The 26,961-nt window shown below is 43.5% G+C and overlaps 1 protein-coding gene across 2 annotated transcripts; it reads right to left on the reverse strand.

Annotated features, from left to right (window-relative positions):
• Positions 1–668: 668 nt before the first annotated feature.
• On the reverse strand, positions 669–26,961 carry LOC122941494 (Y-box-binding protein 3-like). 2 transcript variants are annotated; one of them, XM_044298797.1, is made up of 9 exons: positions 26,716–26,961; positions 26,179–26,242; positions 23,131–23,164; positions 15,635–15,724; positions 15,129–15,251; positions 8,070–8,164; positions 4,946–5,102; positions 4,035–4,119; positions 669–1,250 (listed from the first exon to the last, which is right to left on the reverse strand). In XM_044298797.1, the coding sequence occupies exons 1-8, from the start codon at positions 26,813–26,815 to the stop codon at positions 4,060–4,062; spliced, it is 723 nt and encodes a 240-aa protein (XP_044154732.1). In that variant the 5' UTR covers positions 26,816–26,961; the 3' UTR covers positions 669–1,250; positions 4,035–4,059. The 2 variants fall into 2 exon arrangements, with proteins under 2 accessions (XP_044154732.1, XP_044154731.1); XM_044298796.1 differs by having other exon boundaries at positions 4,946–5,120.

The following is a 26,961-nucleotide window of genomic DNA, read 5'->3' on the forward strand; positions in this document are numbered from 1 at the left end:
TAGTTCAAAGATCCTGCAGTAAATCCATATTCTCGGATTTCACAGTTCTACATAACATTGACTCTTTCCAGAAACGAAGAACAAAATTTAACGTATAATCATGTGTTGACCAATGACCCCTTACTGTAGATGATCCAAAGGTTGTTCCCATTGGATGATTGTGGGTTTTGCTAATGCACTGGTGGGTTTATAAGCAATATTCTGGAGCAACTATTCTAATAATTGTAGGTTGTAATGGATACATTTAATTTATTAATTTATATATGTTTGGGGGGATTAGTGAGGGATACATATACGTAAAAGATAATTTATACATGTTTATATTATATAGTTTTTTTATATATAACTTTGAATAAAGAAATATAAAAAAATAATAATTCTAGGTTGTGCCATTTCTTTATTATTCCTTATAATAGTTATGAATGCATTTCTAGCAGTTTGGAAGAAAGGTCCAGCTGGGTGTTACCCTGCACAGTCTGACATTCTCCTAACAGTACTGCATGTTTTTCTCTTTTTCTCTCTTTTGCAGTGAAGTATTTTTCTTACAAATGACATTTATGGTATAACAATTTCATAAATGTCTATGGTCAACTCCCTGCCAGGAATGAGGGACAGGAAAACCCAGTGCACTAATTTGCAATTTAGTAAAGTTAAATAAACACAACACATTGTGATCTTTCAAAATGATAGATTTTATTTCAAGGCGTCTGAAGGTTGTATTTGGCTTGTGCAAAATAACAAACTTGCCAATAACGTATCTGTGAACCAAGGTCATGGTATGGCCCATGATGTCATCAGATGTGCAACAGCTAGGAGGGGAAAGCATTTTTTTATGCACTCCATGCGATCTTTTTTTATTTGCTTCTGAGTGCATTCATATCTGCTGCAGTAGCTGGAACTGCCTCTCTTATTAACTGCTACTTTCGCATGGCATTTGTAGTATTTGGTTCAGGGTACATTAGTCCCACTATTCTTCAAAATATTATCAATAGATATTTGACAGATAGGCTTTATATCTGCTCTGCACGTCTCAATACATTTTTTAAGGTTTTTGTTCTCATTGATAAAATTATTTTTACTGGCAAGCATAGGTTGTAGATCACCAATTGTTCACTGTGCAGAAATTAACAGCAGGCAAGTGGAGTAGCAAAGAGACAGTCCATCACCCTCCTAATTAATAGGCAACTTCTAGCATTAGTAATAGTTAGTGGCCACTTGTCGGGTTCTTCTTTCTTCTGCTCGAATTCTGCCTGAAAAGGAAATTAGATAAAAAAATTCAACAATCAATGTGTGCCGCTAAAACTGGTCCATGTATCTCGCTGCACTTCGCAGGATAGTAATCAGTGTTTGAGTAACATGGCGGCTCAGTAATTAGCACTGTTTCATTTGCAGTACTGGTGTTCTGAGTTCTAATTTGACCAAGGTCAACATCTGCATGGAAGCTATGGGGAGGCTTATTGGCCTTTGCACCAGTTTTCTGGTGGCAAGGATCATCTGTGTAATAGATTTATGCCACTGACACTTCCATCATATTTTATCACGTATTACCAACCTATGTGTGAATAACAGAGCTGTCTTTCAATTATTACAGTCCTCCACCTACTACGATAAAAAAAAGACTACCTAGTTACAACTAACCCTTCCTTGTACTGTACATTATAAACTGAGATTACTTGTCTCTCCTATTGAGGGCTCCTGCAGAAGGACATTATTTAGTATTTCATTTTCAATGACAATGGACAAACTTTAAAAAAGACAAAAAATCTAGCAAACTCGACTTAAACCCTTTACGGTGGAAGTGAGTGTCCCATTTGAAATGCCATTCTGAATAAATTCTCACCTGTATGCTCTCATACTGTTTGCCTTTGTTTCCTTCCAGACTCCAAAAAGATACTCATAGGTTAAAGGAGTTTTCCAGGATTTTCATATTGATGGCCTCTCCTCAGGACTCTCCGAACAGATGATCAGCAAGGGGTTCCAGGAGTCGGACACCCTGAGGATAGGCTATCAATATGAAGATCCTGGGAAATCCCTTCTAATTGGCTTCCCTTTAAACTGTCCCTAATTTATGTGAGCCTTAAAGGGAACCTGTCAGCACTAAAATGGCCAATAAACCACCAACATTACCTTACAGCTGATGTCATCAGGTTTCCAATGATGTGCTTGTCTATAATGTATTGGGGTATAGTATACTTAGCTTCAGCGGATCAATGTGCAGGCGCCGACTCATGGCGGATGTGCCAGAGAACATTGCCATGCTTTCGCACCAGTCAAAGAACCAGGAGGGCGCCAGCTTACTGCCAAGCATCCCCGGGTCCACAACAGCAGCATCCAGACTGAAACCAAATACGCTATAGCAGGGATCAATGGTCAGGTGCCGAAAACGAGATCATAGAGCGAATGCACAAGATCTCCAAAAGAAATCGCGCCTGAAGGAAAAGACAGGTCATCAATAAAATGAGAAGGGACGGGAAAGGAGTGCAGAAAGATTGACTTCAAGCGTAAAAGCTGCTGCCCCCTTATCTTCAAGATCCTTATTTGCAACCAGCCTGAAATAAAAATAGTTTTACAGTGATCATGATTGGATATCTTAGACAAGAACATCATTAGAAACCTGATGACATCAGCTGTAAGGTAATGCTGGAGGTTCATGGACCACTTTGGTGTTGACAGGTTCCCTTTAATCTGGCCATACACATTATACTTCTGACTCAGATCAAATGAACTGAATATTTTCGCCTGATCTTTTTGTTCTCCGGGGAGATAAGCCGCCGCCTGAACTGTCTGGCAGCAGCTTTCTCTGCTCTCCCCATAGCATACACAGACACGTTCAGCAGAAGCCTAATGGGGAAGCCAGGAGGGAGACGGGAAGATAGCTGTGCAGTCGATGACTATTGAATGTGTATGGCCAGCTTAGGATAGAGATTCTAGACTGAATCCCATTAGGGTAATGGATTGACGTGAATGTTGATGATTAGTGTTGAGTGAATTAAAGCCAAACGAATTGACTTTGATACGAATTTCAGGACAAATTTGATTCGCCGCAAAGCCAAATTTCCTCGCGCTTCGTGGTAACAAATCTATTTTTCCTGAAATGGTGGTAAAAATAAAAAAATGTATACCCACCTCATCAATTTGTGCGCTGAAATGGCTGTCGTGGCCATCTTGACTGCAGAATCTGTGCACAATCTCAGTGATAAGGACACCACGCCCCGCCAGCGTAATGACATCATCACGTCACCAAGATATTTCACGCAGTGTCTTCAATCAAGATGGCCATGACGGCCTCTACGCAAGCATATGGATAAGGTGAGTATTTATTTATTTTACTCTGATTAACCCTTGAAAGGCCTAAATTGTAGCATCATAGGCCGCGATCAGCAATGAAAGGGGGACGGCGAGATTGCCATTCCCCGTCATTGCGCCTGCTACATACAATGGAATGCGCTTTGTGGTGAAGTAATTAGTCACAAATCGAATTTCTTTGTGGAGCTCGGCGAAGCTTATAACTTCGCTCATCTCTATTGATAATCTCTGCACAGCGAGCTATCTTCAATTACTACACACTGACCCTGAGAATATGAGAAATCATCATGTTCTTGCTTAACACTCGGTACAAGTGAAGTCCCAGCTTGTTCCTTTATCCCTGAGATGAATGGGGCATTCTTGCAAAACAATCTAGTTATTTTATGAATACAAGTGTCTTATGTAATATCATATTTCACAAATAAACTTAGATTTTCAAGTCCAAACTGCATGGTTGAGGTACGAGCGCTGGTTGAGGTAATCGAGCACTATGCATTTCATGTCTCGAGCTACGTGTATGGGTCTGAAATGAGACCCATGAAGGACTGTAGTGGAGGAGAGTAGACATAAAACAGCTTATTATCCACCTTTGAACAGAATAGGAAATTGAGCACTTTGTCTTTTTGGGATGAAACCTAAATGTGAAGATCATTAAAGTCCTGTTTGAGCTGAATAGAGGAAAAGAAGCAACTGCATATTTGGTAACTGTAACTGACCATCTCACTTACATGATGAAAGATTGGGTCACTCAGATTACACAGCAATGCTCTTCTCAGCCACTGGCACGGGCTTCTCGGCTGTGGTCTCAGTTGGCTGCAGTACATAGATAAGACAAATAATTTCCACGTCAGCAGTAAGTACACTATTAATTACTATGGTAATAAGATAACAAGCTCACAACATAATATATACCCTCAGCGAAGATCAGAGAGTAGAAGGAAGGCTCTCTATTGTACATATTGTTCTTCTATCTCCATTTACTGTATCATTCTACTAGCTTTTGGATGATTTTTTCACCTAAGGCTACTTTCACACTAGCGTTGTTTGAATCCGGCGTGCAATTCCGTTGCCGGAACTGCCCGCCGGATCCGGAAAAATGTGTGAAAACGGATTACATTTGAATCCTGATCAGGATTTTGATCACAATAAAAAAAATGCATTGGAAAAAACGGATCCGCCATTCATGGACTTGCAAAAGCCGGATCCGGTTTGACGGAACACACGGCGCCGGATCCGGCATTAATGCAAGTCAATGGGAAAAAGGCCGGATCCGGCGTTCAGTCAAAGTGTTCAGGGTTTTTGTCCGGAGGTAAAAATACAACATGCTACGGTCCCATAGAAATGCATGGGTCCACAATTCCGTTCCGCCAAAATGCAGAACGAAATTGCGGACGTGTGAATGGGGCCTTAATCAGCATGATGAGCCCTACCAGGCAGTCTGCCTGTTAATAGGGTTCATCCTGGTGACAGAGCCTCTTTAAAGTCACTATAACTGTGCTCTTACTGTGCCCATACATTTTATTACCATATTTTAGGTTTATTGCAAGCTAGGCTTAGAAGACCCAATAATTACTCTTGAGAATGATTGATGATGATGATTGGCTTATAACTTATAACTTAAATCTTAAATCTTACATACTTTGACCTCCTTAGTCACTTGTATCGGAGCAGTTCCTTGGTTAGGGCGACGCCGGTAGTTGTACGGTCTTCGGAAACCACGTCGATTTTGTTGATCTCGATCTCCTATATCATACTGGTTTTCTTTGTTTTCATTTTCTCCAGTAGATGGAACTGGTCTGGTTTGAGGCATAGGTCTGTTAGAAAATGTATGTATAACTGTTGAAATGTTCCTGTATGGTTTTTTATTATGTTAAAGCTAAACAATAACCAGCTTAAACAGGATGTCTCACCATAAAAGCCCTTCTGAAAATGTGCCTGGGTCTGACTACAAAAAACCTTACACTCTCTTATTTCTGGGGGAAGTTGAGACAGCTGTATGTCCATTTATTACATGGCAACCAATTAAAGGAATGGTCATCAATGAAATACATAGATGGACTAGGTCTGCTGGAATCTGTGATTTTACAGTCATGTTTCCAAAGAGATTTTTTGACTCTCCTACCATTAAAATAGGGATTTTAAAGGAGTTTACACATTTAAAAACTTTAATAATTGCAAGGGTTCTAACTACTGGGACCTCTAGTGATCATGAGGGGCCTCGAATCCCTTGTTGAATGGAGCAGAGGTGCTCATGCGTGGCTACCACTCCATTTGCTTATTTGAGACTGTCAGAGATAGCCAAGCACTGTACTTGGCAGTCTCATAGAAGTTGAATGTAGCAGTGGTCACTCATGCACACTACCTCCCCATTCATACAGAGGAGTCAGTGACCCTTGTTCTTGTGATCACTGGGAGTCATAGTGGTTGAACTTCCAGTGATCATGCAGTTATTACCTATCCTATGGGGAAATACAAAATATTGTTAATGGGGAAAATAAAAATCATTCTTTTTTTAATGTATTTAAATACATGCATGCCAGGAGAATACACAGATCTCATAGGTCCCCATTGCAAACCTTAGTATGGGCCCTCCTGTTTCCAACTGCACGTGCATCAATCACTCATTTCAGAATGCAAAGCGCAATGCCCCAGATTTATGATTTTTTTTTTTATTAAGCAAAGGAAATTTTTATAAAAAAATTTGTAATACAAAAAGCCAAACCTGGCCTCACCCACTTTACCTGACTTCTTCTCCAGAAAAAAATGGAACAGGTGCTTCATAAATACAGCACTCATTCTGAAAATCATAATTCTCAATCTATTCACAGCAGACAACTGCCATTAATACATCGATAAATCGCTTACTTCCCATCTATTGCAAAGCTGGCTGCCTGTAGCAACCACTAGAGGGAGCTCAGTGCATAAGAATTTATACAGTTACTGTAATCATCTGTTTGCACTGAGCTCCTTCTTGTGATGGCTGCATTAAAAAATACAGTGTCTTTGCATCAGAAAGAATAAGGAGGCGTTCAGTGCCATCCCCCAGGCCCAGTAGCAGTTGCATGTTCTGCCTCTATTGATAGTATGCCACTGATGCATGCACCAATGAGACCAGTGGTTCATGATAACGTCTTTCAAGAAGTCTGTACTAGTGCCACTAAAAATATATCAAGATATTTGAACGTTATCTTTTTTTACACTAAAATATCCTGGTTAATGTTGGTAGGAACAATAGGCTAATGATTGTGGTGACCATGGGAGTTTTGTACAGAACATCGCTACTAATCAAACAAGGCACTTTACCATAAATAAATAACTTTAATAACTATTTGGATTATATATATATATATATATATATATATATACACACAGTTGCAAGAAAAAGGGTGAGGTGTCAGCCAACTGGAGTCCAATCAATGAGATGAGATTGGAGGTGTTGGTTACAGCTGCCCTATAAAAAACACACACCAGTTCTGGGTTTGCTTTTAACAAGAATCATTGCCTGATGTGAATGATGCCTCGCACAAAAGAGCTCTTAGAAGACCTACGATTAAGAATTGTTGACTTGCATAAAGCTGCAAGTCAACAGGGTTATAAAAGTATCTCCAAAAGCCATGCTGTTCATCAGTCCACGGTAAGACAAATTGTCTATAAATGGAGAAAGTTCAGCACTGCTGCTACTCTCCCTAGGAGTGGCCGTCCTGTAAAGATGACTGCAAGAGCACAGCGCAGACTGCACAATGAGGTGAAGAAGAATCCTAGAGTGTCAGCTAAAGACTTACAAAAGTCTCTAGCATATGCTAACATCCCTGTTAGCGAATCTACAATACGTAAAACACTAAACAAGCCACTGCTGTCCAAAAAAAAACATTGCTGCACGTTTACAGTTTGCACAAGAGCACCTGAATGTTCCACAACAGTACTGGCAAAATATTCTGTGGACAGATGAAACCAAAGTTGAGTTGTTTGGAAGAAACACACAACACTATGTGTGGAGAAAAAGAGGCACAGCACACAACATCAAAACCTAATCCCAACTGTGAAGTATGGTGGTGGGGACATCATGGTTTGGGGATGCTTTGCTGCATCAGGGCCTGGACGGATTACTATTATCAAAGAAAAAATGAATTCCCAAGTTTATCAAGACATTTTTCAGGAGAACATAAGGCCATCTGTCCACCAGCTGAAGCTCAACAGAAGATGGGTGTTGCAACCAGACAACGACCCAAAGCATAGAAGTAAATCAACAACAGAATGGCTTAAACAGAAGAAAATACGCCTTCTGGAGTGGCCCAGTCAGAGTCTTGACCTCAACACGATTGAGATGCTGTGGCATGACCTCAAGAAAGCGATTCACAGCAGACATCCCAAGAATATTGCTGAACTGAAACAGTTCTGTAAAGAGGAATGGTCAAGAATTAACCCTGACCGTTGTGCACATCTGATCTGCAACTACAGAAAACGTTTGGTTGAAGTTATTGCTGCCAAAGGAGGTTCAACCAGTTATTAAATCCAAGGGTTCACATACTTTTTCCACCTGCACTGTGAATGTTTACATGGTGTGTTCAATAAAAACATGGTAACATTTAATTCATTGTGTGTTATTAGTTTAAGCAGACTGTGATTGTCTATTGTTGTGACTTAGATGAAGATCAGATCACATTTTATGACCAATTTGTGCAGAAATCCATATAATTTCAAAGGGTTCACATACTTTTTCTTTCAACTGTATAAACAATAGAATTATAAGTTGAGAAACTTACCTACGGTACCTTGGTCTGTAGTTGGTAGGCTGGCGAATTGGTTGCTGGGCTAGGGTTGCTTCAGGGGCACCATCTTTGATCTCTCCATCACCTCCCTAGTATGGTAAAGGGCTGTCTTAGTTATCAAGCATAACAATTTGTACAGTATTATGTATACATAAAGCAGAAGCAATTATTTATCTATCAATATCATTTAAAAAAAACTGCCCAGAAAAAAATGGCCTTGCTCCCTAAAACAACCAATATAAGTTCAGGTTTAATTTTCACATGTTTTTCTTCATAAAATGTAATTAGTGCACCCTTACACAGTAACGGTGTCATATAATGGATATTCAGATTATCTTTCTTCCAAGAGAATGAAAGCAGCCTCATTGTGCCACAGAGTAGAGATTGCTATGTTATAGTTAAAGGGGTTGTCCAGGTTCAGAGCTGAACCTGGACATCCCTCCATTTTCACCCCGGCAGCCCCCCTGACATGAGCATCGGAGCAGTTCATGCTCCGATGCTCTCCTTTGCCCTGCGCTAAATCGCGCAGGGCAAAGGCATTTTTCTGAGTTCCGGTGACGTACCGGGGCTCTCTATGGGGCTGACAGGAACCCCGGTGACGTCACCGGCACTGATGGGCGGGATTTGGCTCTGCCCTAGCCAGTAAAACGGCTAGGGCAGAGCTAAAGCCCGCCCCTCAGAGCCGGTGACGTCACCGAACACACTGCTGGGCGGAAGTTACCGCCCGGCAGTGTGTTATTGAAAACACAAGAGCCTGTGCCCTGCGCGATCTAGCGCAGGGCACGGGAGCGCATCGGAGCATGAGATGCTCCGATGCCAGGCTCAGGAGGGCTGCCGGGGTGAAAATAAGGGTATGTCCGGGTTCAGCTCTGAACCCGGACAACCCCTTTAACATCTGACCCTTTAACAGGACTTGTAGAATGACTAGCCAAACCAATAGCATTCTTCAAAGGGAAAGAAGGATCATGGGTGTCAGTACAGAGCTTGGTTGGCCAAGTGAGAGGCCCTTGTTGTGAATCTTAGAGGGAGCTCTATCCCCAATTTTTTTCAGAGAAGGTTCTTGGTTTGGTAATGTTGCAGGTAAAGTGAAGCAAGCTCTTGAGTAGCCGGTGTGGAGGAAGGGAGTAGTAGTGGCCCTGAGTATGGGATGTGTCACAATGGTTTCCCTCACAGGTTGCTGCTTTCTAGAGATGGCGCAGTGACAGGAGAGTGCACCATTTCTTCCTCGGGGCACACTGATGGTAGTTTGGGGTGCTCTAGATGTTGGTGGTTGTATGGGTGCCTGGCAGAAGGTGTAGTAGTGTAATGGCCGATGTATGGTAGGGGTCAGGAAACCAGGCTAGAGGTAGAAGAATAAACATCTCTTTTTACTTGAGTGCAAAATAGGATTTGCAGTACATCCAACAATAATCTGTACATAGTGCAAATCCTTTTCCTACCTAGATGGTGAGTTATGGAGATTGCCGTTATTTGCCACGTTGCCACTCTTTTTATCTTTTTCCTATCTTTCTAAAGTCTCTCTTTAGAATCTCTGGCTAGAAACTGTAATCTGGCTCTATTTCCTTACAAGCAACAAAGTCTGTATCGCTGTAGTCACAGATTACCTTGCTGACTCTTACACTACCATGAAGATTGAAGTTCTTATTTCTTTCTCTCTTTCCTGATGTAACAGAAGCAGTAACTTTCACAGAGATCGGTTAGTTTCTGGATCCTGAGGCCTAAGGAGAAGGAGCAAATGGACTTGCTTCTTCTCTCCTCATTCACAAGACTTGACTCCCCTGCTAGATAGGAAGTAAGACCAGCCCACTCCTGCTAAGAGGGGGTGGGACAGAGTGATTAACCCTGTCCCTGCTAACAATACTAGGTCATGCTGGATGTACAGTGCTGCCCATAATTATTTATACCCCTGGCAAATTTTGACTTAAAGTTACTTTTATTCAACCAGCAAGTAATTTTTTGACGGGTAATGCCATAGGTGTCTCCCAAAAGATAATAAGACGATGTAAAAGAGGCATTATTGTGGGGGGAAAAAACATTTCTCAGCTTTTATTTATATTTGAGCAAAAAGTGTCCAGTCCAAAATTATTCATACCCTTCTCAATAATCAATAGAAAAGCCTTTATTGGCTATTACAGCAATCAAACGCTTCCTATAATTGCAGACCAACTTTTGCATGTCTCCACAGGTATTTTTGGCCATTCATCTTTAGCAATGAGCTCCAAATCTTTCAGGTTGGAGGGTCTTCTTGTCATCACCCTGATCTTTAGCTCCCTCCACAGATTCTCAATTGGATTCAAGTCTGGACTCTGGCTGGGCCACTCCAAAACATTAATGTTGTTGTCTGCTAACCATTTCTTCACCACTTTTACTGTGTGTTTTGGGTCATTGTCATGTTGAAATGTCCACTGGTGCCCAAGGCCAAGTTTCTCTGCAGACTGCCTGATGTTATCATTGAGAATCCTCATGTATTGCTCTTTTTTCATGGTGCCGTTTACTGTGATTAGGTTCCCTGGTCCATTGGCTGAAAAACACCCCCAAAGCATTAGGTTCCCACCACCATGTTTGACAGTGGGGATGGTGTTCTTTGGGTTGAAGGCTTCTACTTTTTTACACCAAATGAAGGAAACATCATTGTGACCAAACAATTCAATTTTTGTTTCATCTGACCATAACACAGAAGACCAGAAGTCTTGTTCTTTGCCCAGATGAGCTTTTGCAAAGGCCAAGTGAGCTTTTGTGTGCCTTATCTGGAGAAGTGGCGTCCTCCTTGGTCTGTATTGTGCAGTGTCCGTTAGATTGTCTGCCTTGAGACATTGCCACCAGCAGACCCCAGATTCACCAGGATGGCCTTGGTGGTGATACTTGGATTCTTTTTTACCTCTCTATCGTCAGGGCCGTCTTTACCAAGGGGCAAAAGGGGCAGCTGCCCTGGGCCCAGTTGCTCCTGGGGGGCCCAAGGCAGCTGCCTCTTGAGCCCTGCTAGCTACTGCCCTGGGTGTCAGGCTGTCGGCTACACAGGCATCATGATCGTACTGTGCTAATGATCTTAATTCTAGGACCTTAATGAGTTTTGCTTTAGGACCTTAATGACATCATTACCATGTGACCAGTAACCTAGCAATTACTGGTCACATGGCTATGAGGTCATCACAGGTCCTACAGAAGTTAACTGTGGAGCTTTTTTGTGTAAAGATTACATCAGAAAAAGGTGACAGGGGCTGTTATGTTAATATACTGTAAACTACTGTATAGTGGGGTGCTGTATATTGTGTGGTGGGCTGTATATTGTGTGGTGGGCTGTATATTGTGTGGTGGGCTATATATTGTGTAATGGGCTGTATATTGTGTGGTGGCCTATATATTGTGTAATGGGCTGTATATTGTGTGGTGGCCTGTTTACTGTGTGGGGGCCTGTATACTGTGTGGGGGGGGGGCTGTATAGTGGGGGGGGGGGGGGAATGCTATACTGCTGTACTGTATAGTGTGGGGGGCTGTATCGTGTATAGTTTGGGGTGCTGTATACAGTGAGGTGTTGTATACCGTGAGGTGCTGTATACTGTGGGCTGCTATACTGCTCTACTATATACTGTGGGGTACTGTATAGTGTGGGGTGCTAAACTGAATACTGTGTGGTGCTGTATACTATAGGGTGCTATACTGCATACTGTGGGTGCTGGGGTGCACTGTAACGCTAGGGTGAGCCGAGCCCTGGTCTCCTTCCTGCAGAGCGGTGCCCACTTCCAGCCTGAGCCCAGCTGCCCAGAGCACTGAATCCTGAGCCGCTGGAGTCTTCAGAACTGGAAGTATTTACAGTCACTCACTGGACTCTACCAGATGTGTGGATTTTTTGTGTGTGTGTTGTGGTGGAGGGCGTGATTGCCTGCTAAGGTGTGGGAAGGCGGGATCCAGGGGGCCCAAGTAAATTTTTGCCCGGGGTCCAATCAATATTAAAGACGGCCCTGTCTATCGTCCTGGCCAGCACAGGTGTCACTTTTGGCTTCCAACCACGTCCTCTGAGATTTTCCACAGTGCGGAACATCTTGTATTTTTTGCTCAAATGTAAATAAAAGCTGAGAAATGTTTTTTTTAATCCACAATAATGTCATTTCCCATCAAAAAATGACTTGCTGGTTGAATACAAGTAACTTTAAGTCAAAATTTGCCAGGGGTATGAATAATTATGGGCAGCACTGTACATACCATTAAATAACAGTACATAACATAACATTACAAACTATTTGCAGATACCTCCTGTACTGGGGTACTGCACAAGGCCTGTTAAAGTGTTGGTTATTGACTATAGGATAGCAACCACACTACCAAGATGAGTGTCATATAATGAGTCTCTAAGAATAGCTGTCCATACATAGCTTTCTGTTGGCATATGACATGAAAAACAAAAGTCTGACAACAATCTATTATTTTTGAGAAATGTTTCATATTCTTGTATCATTCTATTACTTTCAGGCTGGCTCCACGCATTGCAGCTACGATGCAGTTTTCGTAGAGGTTTTCTGAAATCACAGCAAAAACGCTGCTGTTTTGCCATGATTTAGGAAAACTGCAGCAATACTATGAAGGGTATGTGGCCACAATATGTGGACCCTTCCTAACAAAGGTAGCCCATTTGAATATCAATTCAAAGCTATTTAGGATATACACATTCAACCAATAAAGAGTACAGCTTTCAGAGATTAATAAATATATCATATGGAGAGTACATGATTATTCTTATCTATAAACATTTGTAAATATGCCTATATTATTAGATAGGCTTGCCCATCAAGTGCTTTTCCATGTTGAGGTTTTCTGATGCAGTTTTTGAAGCCAAAACTAGGTGTTTATCATAATGGGAAAGTAAGTATAAAGGGCAGACACTACCTCACCTCTTTTTTTGCATACACTTCTGGTTTGGGCTCCAAAACTGCATCAGAAAACCTGAACGTGTGACCCCAGCCTGACAAGTCATTGTGGGCATAACCCTTAGACACATGTGCTTGTAACCTGAGTTGTTCAAGTTGACTGGGCTTTCACACTCCCTTTTCTCTCATAATCCGAAGCATCTGCCTCTCTCACACACAGTATGAAATTCAAGAGATAAATTTAGACTTTCAACAAGAGCAGCTGCTCCACTTAATTCTCCATCTACCAGTTCATTTCCAGGAAGAAACCACTGACAGTCTTTTACAAGTTAGAGCTGTGACATCTATATCAGCTCTATTACATTGCCTGTTTTGGTGGTTGATTTCCGCCCCAAAAAAAAATCTACAAGACAAATAAGCACCACATCATGTGAATTTTGTGGAGAAATTTGTTCCAGATTTGCCTGTGGATTCAAACACTTGATTGCATAAAATAGAAAAAAATATTCTTCGTCTTACATATCCCGTGCCATACCTGTGCCACCACTTTCCCCAATTATATTTTCTTACTTGTCTCTACCAAAGACATGTCAGCACCAAGAGCGTAGCTACAGGGGGTGCAGAAGTAGCAGTTGCTACTGGGCCCAGGAGCCCAAGGGGGCCCAAAGACCCGTGTGGGAAGACACCAGTATTATAGAAAGTGCACGTTCTGAGGGCTCTGTTATAGATTTTGCACTGTGGCCCAGAATCTTCAAGTTACACCTCTGGCTGGTGGGTCAAGAATTTGGCATGGTAGTGGGGGTTGCCATTTTAATTTTTCTCAAGCAGCAGGAAGGCTATGTGCTTCTCTGCCCCTGGCCACAAAGCACTGAGGAAAGGGGGGCCCAAGCTGAACTCTTGCACCAGGGCCCAGGAGCCTTTAGCTACGCCCCAGGTCAGCACATGATCACTTTAGCTCACCGTAATGCAATGTCCTTACTAGAGCCTGGCAACCAGAGGCTGACAGGACCAGGAAAGTGTCACCATGGGTGTGAAAAGCATTAGTAAGGTGGATAGGTGGAGCAAATATTTTTTGTATTTTCTACTATTGTTTGCACTCTGCACCTGCAGATTTTCTTAAGGATCTGTCGGTAATATGCATCAAAATTCGCTAGGATTTAATTGGGAATTGACTCACCCCCATTGAAGTCAATGTAGCAAATCTGCTACAAATTTAAGTCCTTTCCAGGACAGAAATGTCAAAATCCACATCACAGGTCAATTTTGTGCATAACATTTTTGCAGTATGTGGATGAGATGTAATTTCTCATCCACCGTAAAAAGCCACATCATTTCCATCTCTTTTGTGATCCCCCTATATGGGTTTCACAGTTGCCATGAAAGGAAAGCTGGTCATTTCAGTTGGTCAAGTGGTCCCAACACTTGAGCAGGGGCCCCATTGTAAGCGGCAAGACGTGCAAGCTTGATAATATAAAAATTCAGAGCCATGTTTACTGGGGAAACCACATTTAATTACTGGATGTGTTTTTTCATTTAGTTACTACTTATAGTCGGAACCTTTACCATTTTGAATATAGTGATCTGCCAACTGTGATAATAGTTATCTTTGCCGCAGTCTTGATTTCAGTGGATTTTAAAGGGAGTCTTTCACCTAAAATCACCATTATAGAACACTAACATCAGGATCTTTATTACATTCCCCATATTAGAATGCTACCTTCTATATTGCTGTCCATCGCCGATTTTCTCTGAAAAACACTTTTATTCAATATGTTAATTCGCTTCTGAAGGTGCCCATGGGCGGCGTTCATGCGGCCGTTGCCAAGGCCCCTCGTCTATAATGGTAATTTTAGGTGAAAGACTCCCTTTAAGCATTTTCAGTACTAATTTCTGTATAAATATTATAAAATTATTATTTATCATACTGCATTCATGACAGAAGTTTACACGTGCGTATGCTTTCAAGTAGGATATAAAGAAAATAAAAAAAACACAATGCAACAGCAGAGTGCTGTTGCATTGTGTATTTTTTTTTATTTTTTTTTGTGTTTCTAGCCATAGCGACGTGCACCTGCGCTTTAGGATGTTCTGACTGACCCCCTTTTTCTTGTAGTTCAAGTAGGATATAGTTACACATACTGTGAAAACAAACAACATTGATAGTCCACAGCTATAGTAAACTATTACATACCTCCCTTGAAGGTCCTCTCCTGCGCCCATAGTACCCACGGCGATATCTACGGCGATCAGCAGCATAACGACTACCTTGGACTGGAGCTCCTTTTGGGCCAGTTACATTAGCTGCTTCAGCACCCTGAAAATATAGGTTTTGAAAGGACAAGTAATTGCATTTATTTATGAAGCACAAGCAAATGGCATTTAAAGTGGTATTCTGGACAAAAAGATGTGTCACCTATCAATCAGTATTAGATCAGTGGGGGGAGGGGGGGGGTGTCTGACCACTGGGACCCTAACCAATCACCAGGAAGGGCGCCCTGATCCTCCTTCCCCATCAGCTGCGCAAGGAGATGTGTGAATTCAGCAGAGGTTGAGCCTGCCCACTACTGTTGGAATGGAGACTAAACACAGAAATTGGGATAAGATAATAGTGGCATTGTTTTGTAAGACCCCAGATGATGATGTCACATGTCCTGTCAATATGATGCAATAAGCTAGCCAAAATAGCAGGCCCCTTACCTTTTCCCCAGCAACAACATCAAACTCCACCACCTCTCCATCCCCTACACTTCGCAGGTATTTGCGAGGATTATTTTTCTTGATTGCTGTCTGTGAAGCAGAAAAACAAACATTTTAGAAAACTGTATACTAAAAGCAACCTTCCACCTGATGTGTTCAAGGTTGGTGGAAGCCCTTGGCCAAGAAAAATAAAACTCTACATGGTTGACAGGACCAAAAAACAATCTAATATGGGCATGAATTTTAGCACGTGTAATCCTTTGTTAAATGGGTTTTCCAAGACTTTCTAACTGAGGACTTATCCTCTGGATAGGTCATCAGTATCTGATCGGTCACAGGTCGAACTCACAGGTCACCAAGTACAGCGCCGTACATTATATAATAGCTGTTCTTGGTATTGCAGCTCAGCCCCATTCACTTAAATGTGTTGAGGGCTGAGCTCCTTCTAAGCCACGTGATCGATGAACATGTCATCACTGGCCAGTTACTGCTGGCTGCTATCCTATGTCAGTGATGACCTTTTACTGGAGTGGTGTCTGCTTATGCATTTCTCAAAGCAAAAAGCATGAAACCTTATGTAGATGGATTACTGTAGTGAACTATGGATTCTCTAACCTTTGGTAAAAGGTGCTTAATTACTAGAGTTGGTCGAGCACCAAAGTGCTCGGGTGCTCGAGTAGAACACTTCGGGATGCTCGGGTGCTCTTCAGAGCACTCGAGCAAAATAGAAGTCAATGGGAGAACCAGAGCATTAAACCAGGCACCCCCTGCTCTGAAGAGGGGACGGTGTCTGGTTCACAGGAAAAGGTCAGAAATGGATGGAAACACCACTAAAATGGTTCGGGAACAGCATAGGGAGGATGTCTTGCTGCATCTTGGACTCCCAGGTCGCTGCTGGGAACTATGTTATCCGTGTAGTACGCCACTTTTACAGACTGACAATAATATGCACAAAACCAAAGATAAAATTGATTTTAGAGGAAAAATTGTTAGGAAACATTCTTTCCTGTATATTTACTTGTATATAAAGTGCAAGTGCTGCCAAAAATTACAAGGAAGAGGCACTCCGATAGATCCTGTATATCACATAATGGAGGGCCTCATTCACACTGTGGTACAATAGTTCAGGTAGTGGGACTCGTACACTCATAAAGCCTATGCACTAAGCAAAAGGGCTGCCAAAAATTACAAGGAATCGGCACTACAATACACCCTTAATTACACATAAAGGAGGGCATCCTACACACCCTTGAAAAATTAGTGACCCTCAAAAACTATTAGAGCAAGGGCCTGCTGATCTGACCATCTAAAACATTAGGGGTGGGGGCCTGCTGCTGATGTGACCATCTAAAACATTAGGGATGAGGGCCTGTTGCTGAGCTGACCATCTAAAACATTAGGGGTGAGGACCTGCTGCTGATCTGACCATCTTAAACATTAGGGGCGAGTGCCTGCTCTTGATCTGACCATCTAAAACATTAGGGGCAAGGGCCTGCTACTGATATGACCATCTAAAACATTAGGCGTGAGAGTCTGCTGCTACGCTGACCATCTAAAACATTAGGGTTGAGTGCCTGCTGCTGATCTGACCATCTAAAACATTAGGGATGAGGGCCTGCTGGTGACCCTCAAAACATTATGAACAAGGGCCTGCTGGTGACCCTCTAAAACATTATGGGCGAGGGCCTGCTAGGACCCTCAAAAACATTATGGGCGAGGGCCTGCTGGTAACCCTATAAAACATTATGGGTGAGCGCCTGCTGGTGACCCTCTAAAACATTATGGGCGAGGGCCTGCTAGGACCCTCAAAAACATTATGGGCGAGGGCCTGCTGGTAACCCTATAAAACATTATGGGTGAGCGCCTGCTGCTGAGCTGACCCTCTAAAGCATTAGGAAGGAGGGCCTGCTAGTGACCCTCAAAACAATTATCGGCGAGGGCCTACTGGTGACCCTCTAAAATATTATGGGTGAGGGCCTGCTGCTGAGCTGACCCTCTAAAACATGGGAATACAGTGTATTCAATACACCATAAAAACCTCATTTAGAGTGCCCTATATGTTCAGCCGCTTTCCTCTGGTGGAGTAGAGAAGTCAGGGGCAATCCAGGCCTTGTTCATTTTTATAAGTCAACGGTCAGCATTTTCAGCTGACAGGCGGATGCGCTTATCAGTTATTATGTCCCCAGCAGCACTGACAAAATGCTCCAAGGCGTAGAGTGCTAATTCATGCCATGTGTACAGCTTGGACACCCAATAGTTGTAAAGCACAGAGGGATCACTGAGGACGCTTACACTGTCTGCTACGTACTCCTTCACCATCTTCCAAAAATTTTCCCTCCTTGTGACACTAGGCCGTGCATCAGGTTGAGGGTGCTGGCGAGGTGTCATAAAACTGTCCCAGGCCTTGGAGAGTGTTGCCCTGCCTCTGTTGGAACTGCTGTATGTTCCCCTTGTATCCCCTCCTCGGTTGGCCAAGGAACTACATACTCTGCAGCCAGCGTTGTCAGCTGGAAATTTTTTAAACAATTTTTCCACAAGGACCTTCTGGTATTGCACCATTTTGTTTGTCCTCTCCACCACAGGAATGAGAGATGAGAAGTTCTCTTTGTAGCGGGGTCGAGAAGGGTGAACAACCATTAATCGTTGTTAGCCAAAATGCGAACAACGCGGGGGTCACGGGAAAGGCAGCATTACATAAAGTCAGCCATGTGTGCCAGAGTCCCAACAGACAAGACTTTGCTGTCCTCATCAGGAGGATGACTCTCAATCTCCTCATCCTATTCCTCCTGTTCTGTCCATCCACGCTGAACAGATGGAATAAAACTTCCATGGGTACTACCCTCTGTAGCGGAGGCAACAGTCTCCTGCTCCTCCTCCTCCTCATCATCATCTAGCTCGCGCTGAGAAGATGAACTGAGGGTGGTTTGCGTCCGCTTTAATTGTGAGCAGCGAGCGTTTGAGTAGACACAGAAGTGGGATGGTTACGTTGATAATAGCGTTATCGCCGCTCACCATCTGTGTTGATTCCTCAAAGTTTTGTAAAACCTCACAGAGGTCAGACATCAATGCCCACTCGTCGCTTGTGAAGAGCGGAAGCTGACTGGAAAGGCAACGACCATGTTGCACCTGGTATTTCCCTACTGCCCTCTGCTGCTCACAAATCCTGGCCAACATAGGGAATGTCAAGTTCCAGCGCGTGCTCATGTCGCACAACAGTCAGTGAGCTGGCAATTGCAAGCGCAGTTGCAGGGTTGCCACATTGGCGGAAGCTGTCGATGACTTGTGGAAATGGGCACACACGCGGCGCACCTTCACTAGTAGCTCAGGCAAATTGGGGTAGGTTAGGAGAAACCGCTGTTCCACTAGGTTGAAAAAGTGAGCTAGGCATGGTATGTGTGTGAGCTTGCCGAGCTTCAAAGCCACCACCAAGTTACGCCAATTATCAGACACAATCATGCCTGGTTCTAGGTTGAGTGGTGAGAGCCACAGCTCAGTCTGGTACCTTATACCCTGCCATAGCTCTGCGGCGGTGTGCTGTTTGTCACCTAAGCAGATAAGTTTAAGCACGGCCTGTTGCTGCTTCCCCACTGCAGCGCTGCACTGCTTCCAGCTACTGACTGATGTCTGACTGGTGCTGCAAGATAATAATTCAGAGGTGGAAATGGAGGAGGAGGCGGTGGAGGAGAAGGGGGGTTTCAGCCACTAACGTAGGTGGTGGCGGAAACCCTGATGGAAATAGGGCCCGCAATCCTCGGCATCGGTAGCACATGTGCCATCCCAGGGTACGACTCGCTCCTGGCCTCCACAAAGTTCACCCAGTGTGTCGTTAGGGAAATGTAGCGTCCCTGGCCAAAAGCACTTGTCCATGTGTCAGTTGTTAAGTGGACCTTCCCAATAACTGCATTGGTGAGGGCACGGTTGATGTTACGGTACACATGCTGGTGTAAGGCTGGGACTGCACACCATGAAAAATATTGGCAGCTGGGGAAAGAGTAACGTGGGAAAGCCACCGCCATCAGGCTGTGGAAAGCCTAAGTGTCCACAAGCCTAAATGGCAACATTTCCAGGGCCAGCAATTTCGAAAGGTGCGCATTTAGTGCTATGGCCTGTGGATGGATGGCTGGGTATTTGCGCTTTTGTTCAAAGGCCTGGGCTATAGACATCTGTACACTGCGCTGGGACAAAGAAGTGGATGTGGTCGCTGATGGTGCTTGCAAAGGTCCAGGTGCATGGTGGGAGGCACCCGGGCCTGCATCTTGGACAGGGCATTGGCCAGCACGTAACACAGGGGAAGAGGAGGTAGTGGTGTGAACCACAGACAATGATTGTGATCCCAGGCGTTCAGCCACCTATTAGGGTGTTTTGATGCCATGTGGCGGATCATGTTGGTGGTGGTGAGGTTGCGAGTGTTCACGCCCCTGCTCATTTTGGTCTGGCACAGGTTGCAAATGCCAATTCTTTTATCCTCCGCACTTTCCTCAAAAAAGCGCCAGACTGCGGAACACCTAGCCCTTGGCAAAGGGAGATTGCCGCAAGGGGGTGCTCCAGGCAACAGTTGCGGGCCTGTTTGGTGTGGCCCGCCTTCTCCCTTTTGCCACCCCACTGCCTCTTCCAGCCTGTTGCGGTGCTGCGGATCCCTCCCCCTCTGTACTGCTGTGCTCGCTCGGCTTGCCACCTTCCCAGGTTGGGTCAGTGACTTCCTCGTCCACCATCTCCTCTTCACCTTCCTCACTCTGCTCATCCTCCTGACTTGTTGACCTAACAACAACCTCAGTTATTGACAACTGTGTCTCATCCTCATCATGAATCTCTTGAGACACTAATTGCGTTCGACTTATTGACAACTGTGTCTCATCATCATCCACCTCGTGAAACACTAATTGCCATTCCCAACCGTCATTTTCTTGTGAGTGTGGATGCTCAAGAGTTTGGGAATCAGGGCACAATAGCTCCTCATGTCCCTCTTCAAGCGGGCTTGTCGAAAGGCCCAAATCAAGGAATGGCTATGAAGAGCTCCTCGGAATATCCGAGTGTGGGATCACTTGTTTCCAAGACTCTCCATGGTGGGAGGAAGGAGTATCAGGGTGAGGATTGTGTTGACCAGACTCTTGGCTACTGAGACTAGATTTTGTGATAGACAGGGTGGTGCTTTACCGACTGGAAGCATCATCTGCTGCAATCCAACCAACCACCTGGTCGCACTGGTCTGACTTCAAGAGTGGTGTCCTGTGCCGCCCTGCAAACTGGGACATAATGTCACTATCACCAGCAGCTAATAAAAAATTACACTGAATGAATGTTACTGATATTTAGGATGCGCAAACGTTATACAGCAGGTATAGCGCAAGTAATGTCACTGTCACCAGCGGCTAATGAAAAATTACACTGAATTAATGTCACTGATATTAAGGCTGCGCAAACGTTATACAGGAGGTATAGCGCAAGTAATGTCGTTATCACCAGCGGCTAATAAAAAATTACACTGAATTAATGTCACTGATATTTAGGATGTGCAAACGTTATACAGGAGGTGTAGTGCAGGTAATGGCGCTGTCACCAGTGGCTAATAAAAAATTATACTGAATAAATGTCACTAATATTTAGAATGCGCAAACGTTATACAGGGGGTATAGCGCAAATAATGTCACTGTCACCAGCGGCTAATGAAAAATTCCACTGAATTAGTATCAGGGTGAGGTGATGTAGCAGAGGTTGTGTAACTATAAGTGGCACTAACAATTGCACACAATTTAGCGCAGGTTGCGCTAATAATATATATTGCAGCCAGATACAACTATAGTTCTTAAAAGGACTTTTGGGTCTTTAACAAGTTTTTTCACTAAAATATTACTATTTCACTCCCTACACATATATAGCACTCGATGACGCGTTCCGGCCAGCCAGTCCGGACAGCCAGTGAATGCCAGTTTCTCCACGCACGTTTATTGGGGGGAGGAGACTCGATCATCGCGCTCAAGCACACGCTGTGTTTGGCCGAACACCGCGATGTGCCGAGCATCTCGCTGCTCGAGTAAAATTAGTGTTCGGCAGAGCATGCTCGCCCAACACTATTAATTACCACTTCTGCTAGCTAGCTGGATAGCTAGAGTGGCTGGAAGGCACCTTAGTGCACTAGGTGGTGGAGACCCCCTGGACAATCATCTTCTGTATTATCCAAACCTGATAACCCCTGCATAGCATATGTACAATGTAATCTTGACAACTCATCTTTCTTGCAAAGTGTGCAAACTATACAGACAAGTGGTTTAAACTGAGTGTTATTACCAGGACAAGCTCATCTTGTAATTCAGACCATAAAGTTCATCTCCTCAGCACTTTTGCTGTGCTGGAGAGTATGTGAAGGGAACAGGTGCCTGCTACATGGGACATCAGCAGTAACAGGCTCAGTGCCATCAAATGGAATGGAACACTACATGAAACTTGGAGCCCCTCCAGTAACGCCGACTGCTTATCACCAAATTAGGCAAACCGTGCTTTCATACAAATAAATGACATTGTTATGCCGCTTGTCCTACTATATTGTTTTTTTACATTTTCATCTCTCGCTGTGATGCTATTCAGACATGCCATTGACTTCTCCAATTGACCCTTCATCCCTCTCAGTGTCAATGACTTTCTCGAGTTACAGCCTGACAGCCCCGACAGTAGATGGGTATTTTATTTTAACTAATCAGCACTAACACCTCATCAGATGGGATGAAGTCAGTAACAAATCAATCATTGCCCTAACCATAAAACATTCTGAGGATCTGTAGATAAAGACACAAATAAATGCAGACGAATAAAATATGTCAAATAATAAGAAAAGACAAATATATCTTTATAGGGGCTGTCCAGGAGTTTACTAATGACGGCTTACACTTAGAATAGGCCATCAATATCTGATCAGCAGGGGTCTGACACCCTGCACCCCTAAAATCAGCTGTTTCAGGGTATCTTTAGCACCAGAAATTGGCAATGTGTAATGGATGGAGCTAGTTACTTCAGCGTTGGCCCGATTCACTTCAATAGGAGCAGTAGTAGTAGTAACCAGCTTCATCCAATACACAATGGACAGAGCTGTGTAGTTCTGGTGCAAACCTCCGGAGCCTGATCTACTGCAGAACAGTTGAATAACAGGGGTGTGGAGTATCAGAACCCCCGAGAACCAGATATTGATGGCCAATTCCGAGGATAGACCTTCAAGAGTAAAATCCTGGACAGCCCCTTTAAGGGGAAACAAATAGCATGTACTGTTTTCCAGTTAATTGGTGGAATTCATTATAGATTCCATAGACCAGGCATGGCCAACCTGCGGCTCTCCAGCGGTTGTAAAACTACAACTCCCACAATGCCTTGCTGTAAGCTGATAGTTGCTGACAGTCTGGGCATGATGGGAGTTGTAGTTTTGCAACAGCTGGAGAGCCTCAGGTTGGCCATCCCTGCCATAGACCATTCATAGTCCAACTCTCACAATGGATTGTGATACATCTCACCTGGTGGACAAAGACATCTTCTTTGGTGTCATTTCTGGGAAGATAATAAATAGAAAGAAAAACTATTACTTACAAATCTTAGTTCTATGCACTTTTATTCTTGAGAAATATGACTCTGGAGAGTTGGATCAGCTCAATTTGGTGACTTCTGGATTGATGATGGAATCCTGGGCAGTTCAATTGTAACACCCCAGAGTGGCATTACCACTCCTAAGCCCTGCTTCTATCTGTGTATGCTAATATCATGTCAATATCATCTATGCATTTATTTCAGGTCCTGTACACTGTGCATTTTTTATGTTTTACAACTGTTATTTTCAAATGTAATATGCCTGGTTCACCAGCAGGTGGCAGCAAATACAGCAGAGCTACAGTTTCCATTTCATTCTAACCCCCCTCTGTGGAGTCCCACTTCCTGCAGGAAGGGTGGAGATCAGTTTTTGTTAGTCTAGTTTACCCCCTGCTAGGGGAAGGAGGGTGTGATGGGCACGTCTCTGCTAGACGTGCCCTAGGCCAAGCCAAGCCAGCCAGAGCACCTTCAGCTCTGCTGGATGTGGAGGCCACAGCTTAGAACCTCAGGAGCCAGGAGGAGAGTTCCCTGGCGTAATTAAGAGACAGACTACAAAGAGAGAAGTTGCAGCATAAAGAAGAAGCAGAGTCATAAAGTCAGCCTGTCAGTACAGCAGAGCCAGAGAGCAACAGATGTAGCAGAGAATGGACTCAAGTTATTCTTTTATCCCTCAATTATTCACCCCTATTTGTCTGATTCGGAACCAACGACCTGGGTCCAACTGTATCTAGGTAGGAGCACAGTGACACTCACTTACACTAGAAGGGACATTTTAGGCCACTCTATACCATTCGGCCATTCCTACACCTGGATACTGCCACCATTACAAAAGGGGCCTGGGAATTGAGGCTTCGTTGCACAAGTAAAGGAATTTATTTATTTATTACTCACTTACATAGCGCTGACATATTCCACAGCGCTTTATAGACATTATCATCACTTGCTGTCCCTAATGGAGCTCACAATCTTAGGCTAGTTTCACACTAGAGCAACAGCCTGCTGGAGCTCTCTGGATCGGGCATTGCCGGAAGCTGCCTGAATGCCCGTCGACCCCTTTAACTATAATGGGGACTGGCGGAGATCCGGCTGCAACCCGGCAAATATGCCGACTATTGGCTAAATGCTGCAGCATTTGTCCAGCCAATATTCTCCATATTGGCCATACAGTTAGAAAATAGGTTAAACCGTAATACAAAACCAGTATAACTTTTCCAAAACAAGTTTTTGTCTGCTAAATAGAAGTCTCACACCTGGTCATACTCCACCAAGAGCCCTCCTTTCACTAACCCCCCATACACTCCCGTTCAGTCAACTACGCTACAGGACTGGCCCTACAAATCCATATTACAAGCCTCAGGGCAGCCAATCTCCCGCCATACATGGATCAATAGTCCCATTCAGACCCTTTTAGACCCAGTTCTAGCCTCCCCAGAATTGTGGCTTCGCATACCCCAAACCATGTTGGCTCAGCTCTCACAGCAACCTATGCAGTCTTCTCAGAGCTGACTCCTCCCAGGACTGACCACATGTTTAATGTGCATTGCTTCAGCAACAGCCTGCACATAGCTCAGCAAGCTGTCCCTTCCCATGGCAGACATCAAGCTCAACCTACTTCTTGTGGACCAGTGCAAATGCTGGCACCTCCTCCAGTTAGCTAACAGCCAAGAACCTAGCATACTTATTGTCAGCTATGGTGACAAGGCTGAGTACCGTAGTCAGTCCAAGCAACCCAGGTCCTCAAAGTTCACAAACAGTCCAGGGCACATCATTAGAACAAAAAATACATATATACATTACATTTACATATTATTTATGGGCAAGCCAAACACAGACAGAACAATGAGAATAATAAAGCAGTTTGTTTTATAATAAAGCAAATTTATCTAGCCCTGCATTCCACAATTCTGGCTTCAAAAAGTCGCTAAATAGGTAACAAGTTGAATTTTTATAACACTTACTCCAGTTAGTGTGGTTAGCTATGTTACTACACTGTTACTACTACATTTATTAAGCACCATAATTTGTGACTTTTTAGGCTTCTCACCACTTTGCTGAAGTGGCAAGAAAAGTGGCCAGGCTTAGCTGAAGGGCTTCACATGGCCCACCGGATTTACTATGATTTAGGCCAGAACCTGACGTAAGTTATAGCTGTAGTCTGCACCAGACGCTGGCTGGCGTAGACTTCAGCTTCTGGCGCACAGCAGAGATGCACCTAATTTATTATTTATCGTACACCAGTGCAGCGAGATCAAAACCAGTGTGTGTGGGTATGCCAGTCTTGATAAATGTTCCTCAATGAGTTTCACTCCAGATTAATCAACTGAGACTTTCTAAAATTTTGTAAAAAAAAAAAAAAGTCTCCAACTCATTCAAGGAGAGGGATGACGTAGGAAAACTGGAGTATCTTTCCTTGACAAAAGAGTTAGATTTAACAATGCATCAAATTTATAACATAACATCATTTCAGAAATTTGGTGAAAAGTACGCCCACACAGACACCTGCAAATATTACCCTCATGATAAATTCCCCTCCACACTCTTTAGTCCTACAAGCATGGTAGTCACAACAGTTTCAGTCCTCATGGGGGTTTTACAGAGGCTCTGTATAGGTGCACCATGTGCTAACATATGGTGATCCATGCTGTATCGAATGAACATATCGCTTTTGGGCAGGCATGGCCAACCTGCAGCTCTCCAGCTGTTGTAAAACTACAGCTCCCACCATGCACTGCTTTAGGCTGATAGCTGAAGGTAGTCTGGGCATGCTGGGAGTTGTAGTTTTGCAAGAGCTGGAGATCCTCGGGTTGACCATCCCTGCTTTAGGAAATCAGACAGATATATACCTGTGCATGTCTCACTATAAATCTTTAAGCGTACGGAGGTACAGGACAACAGAAGTCAATAGGAGTAGTATGCTCCCATGTGTATGAGGCCTTAATATGTATATTAAACCAAAATATCATAAGTATTTCTCTTACCGATTTATGAATCCATAGCCATTTCTTACATTGAACCATTTCACAGTCCCCTGAACTTTAGTTGCTGAAAAAAATGTATCATTAATGATAATAGTGATCATCAGCAGCAGAAGAATCGAATTTGCATAACTGTAATAAACTTCCATCATGAGCTCGGTCTGTCATGTTTCATATGGGCACAGCTAAAATATTAGTACATTTTGCAGTATTGGGTTTCCTAAGTGTTCCATTTCTATATTTTATAGAAAATAATGCATATGTGTTTAAACTGATAAGATTATGTAAGACTGGTGGTAATATAAGAGAAGGTCTTCACTTCTCATGCATGACTATGCTACTATGCCACATTTGGAATATTATAAGAGAGTAAATGAACAGATGTGATTCATCCAGACCAGAAATAGACCATGACAGGAACATTAGGTAACTACTTAACAAAAATGAGAGACCTGAAGAATCCTAATGTGCTGTAGCGCAATGAGAGTTCATGAGAGTACTATTGGATTGCTAGATACTATCTGAGTTCACAATACTCACCCAACACTTTCCTCTCCACTTCACCTGCAATAGGAGGATCCACATTTAGTGGAGTCCCGGGAGTTTTGGGCTTTGGTTCTTCAGCTGTTCCTTCGCTCATAATCGTGATTACTTGTCTTCTTGTGTTCCCTGCTGAAAGGTTTTGGGAGAGGAGGGAAGGAGAGGCAGGGAGGATTGCAGATGGTATTTCGAGGGATCTCTTTCCTCGATCGGTCTTGTTCTCGTTCTGTCACTGATCTTACTGCC

The sequence above is a fragment of the Bufo gargarizans genome, chromosome 6, assembly GCF_014858855.1.
Source record: "Bufo gargarizans isolate SCDJY-AF-19 chromosome 6, ASM1485885v1, whole genome shotgun sequence".
In the NCBI taxonomy this organism is placed as follows: domain Eukaryota; kingdom Metazoa; phylum Chordata; class Amphibia; order Anura; family Bufonidae; genus Bufo; species Bufo gargarizans.